The sequence below is a fragment of the Rhipicephalus sanguineus genome, chromosome 10 (genome assembly GCF_013339695.2).
Source record: "Rhipicephalus sanguineus isolate Rsan-2018 chromosome 10, BIME_Rsan_1.4, whole genome shotgun sequence".
Taxonomy (NCBI): Eukaryota; Metazoa; Arthropoda; class Arachnida; order Ixodida; family Ixodidae; genus Rhipicephalus; species Rhipicephalus sanguineus.
Genome location: NC_051185.1, coordinates 51,693,559 through 51,695,383, shown reverse-complemented (window position 1 = coordinate 51,695,383; position 1,825 = coordinate 51,693,559). Strand labels below are relative to the sequence as shown.

The 1,825-nt window shown below is 48.1% G+C and overlaps 1 protein-coding gene across 1 annotated transcript; it reads right to left on the bottom strand.

The window, feature by feature from the left end:
- Nucleotides 1-341: 341 nt before the first annotated feature.
- LOC119406385 (ubiquitin-conjugating enzyme E2 Z-like) lies at nucleotides 342-1,049 on the bottom strand. The gene has a single exon (XM_037673125.1). It carries the CDS (start codon nucleotides 1,047-1,049, stop codon nucleotides 342-344), a length of 708 nt encoding a protein of 235 aa, XP_037529053.1.
- Nucleotides 1,050-1,825: the final 776 nt, after the last annotated feature.

The following is a 1,825-nucleotide window of genomic DNA, read 5'->3' as shown; positions in this document are numbered from 1 at the left end:
CCCTATTACGTCAATGTATGGGGCAGACTTTGCGCCCCCCTCTTCTTAGGTGATCAGGGGGGGCGGCCGCCCCCTGCCCCCCACCCCGCCTCTGCGCACGCCTATGACAGCCAAGTTCTGCGTATATAAAGCCAAGTTCAACCTCGTTACAGCAATAAACAAGCATGACACCGATGAGCTTCAGCGTGAGCTTTGCGCGGATCAGTGCAGGTTTGCACAAAATTTTATTCATGACAGCCATTCCTTTTGGGGACTCCCGTGTGTTCGTTCCTTTACAAGAGCTGGCTTGTTCAACGCACCGAACGGTCAGCGGGCGCCGGAGCTAGCACCGTGTGCCTTACTCAAACTTCTTCGTTTGCTGCTTCAGCTTGAACAAACAGTTCTGCTTTCTCCTTGCAGGCCCTGAGGTGGGCTAACAGCTCCTCCTTCTTGTAGTTCCAGCCGTCGCCAGTCGCAAACGGCACACCCTTGATTGTCGAGGTCACGCTTCTTTCGTATTCGTCGTATGAATCTAGGAAGCTGTGAATGATGTACTTCCGGAAGGTTGGTGGCTGGGTGTTGTCCGCGTTGAGCGCTCTCTTCAACTGCTCAAGTACCGCAACCCTCATGGTCTGGGTGCGTATGTAGCGTGGCCTCGACCGGCACTCACGTAGTAGCGATTTAATCGTGTGGATTGTCGTGCTTAACGTCATGTAGCTCCGCCACGCGGAGGTCCCCGTCGTGGCAAGTACGTCCAGGCGCACCATACCATAAGGTGGCAGCTTCTCGTGGAACTGTACTCGGCCGTGATCAGTGGTCAGAAAGCGGACGCGGGGGGGCCTTGTCGGATAATCACGTGGGAACTTGATGAAGAACTCGAAAAATCCACTCGCCCAAGCCGTGCCTTGCTCCCCTACCAGCAGTACATGCTGTCGCGTAAAGTCCGTTTCTTCAACGTACAGAATGGATCGGGGAACTGGATTGCGGACGTAGTCCATCATGTCTCGGGAAACCCTGTGAAGGGATGCAGCGGTCGGCTCCACGTCAAGGTAGTTCAATGGGTCCCACATGTCGTTGATCTCGGACAAACAACTAATGCTGCCTCCTACTTCCCTGCGTCCGCTTTGATAACTGACTGGCGCCTGGTGTGTTGGCTGAGCCATTTACATGGGTGATTGCCTATGGACTGGGCAGTAATAGAAACAAAACATAAGCTAAAACAACTATAGACAAATAGAATAGTAATAACAATAATAACAATGTTATTATGGTAAAGTGCCTACACTCAACATTGTGCGCAGCTTATTCAATCTCACTTCATCCTCGATCACCTGCCCGTCCGAGATTTAAGATCATGCGCTAAAAACCTTGCAACACAAGAGTTAAATATTTCAGGGACAACGAAAGAAAATATTTATTATACCTTCTGGTAATGTGTGTGAGTGTCTCGGTTCGTTCTGACGGCGCACAAATGACAGCGCACAAAAACTGATGTACCAGGCACGCTTATCAAGCCTCCAGTATCAAACTTAGAAGAGCAACGGTTGATAAGGGGTCAAAAAATAATTAATTAATTAATTAATTAATTAATTAATTAATTAATTAATTAATTAATTACCTACAGTTTAGGAGCATAGCCGGGATCCTTTTATTGGGGGGAATAAAGAGGTCAGGGGGGCGTTTAACCATACTTTATATATGTTCAGGCGTGTGTTTGTATGTTTACGTTATATATACATATGCCAAACTAAGTAAATTCGGGGGGTGGGGTGTTTGCCAATCGCATTGGCTACGCCAAGACCTAGCTATAAAACTCGTTAATATTTTCATAAATGTACTTTCTCGA

Coding starts and splice junctions, on each gene's coding strand:
- LOC119406385 (XM_037673125.1), bottom strand. CDS start 1,049: ATGTGGGACCCATTGAACTACCTTGACGTGGAGCCGACCGCTGCATCC.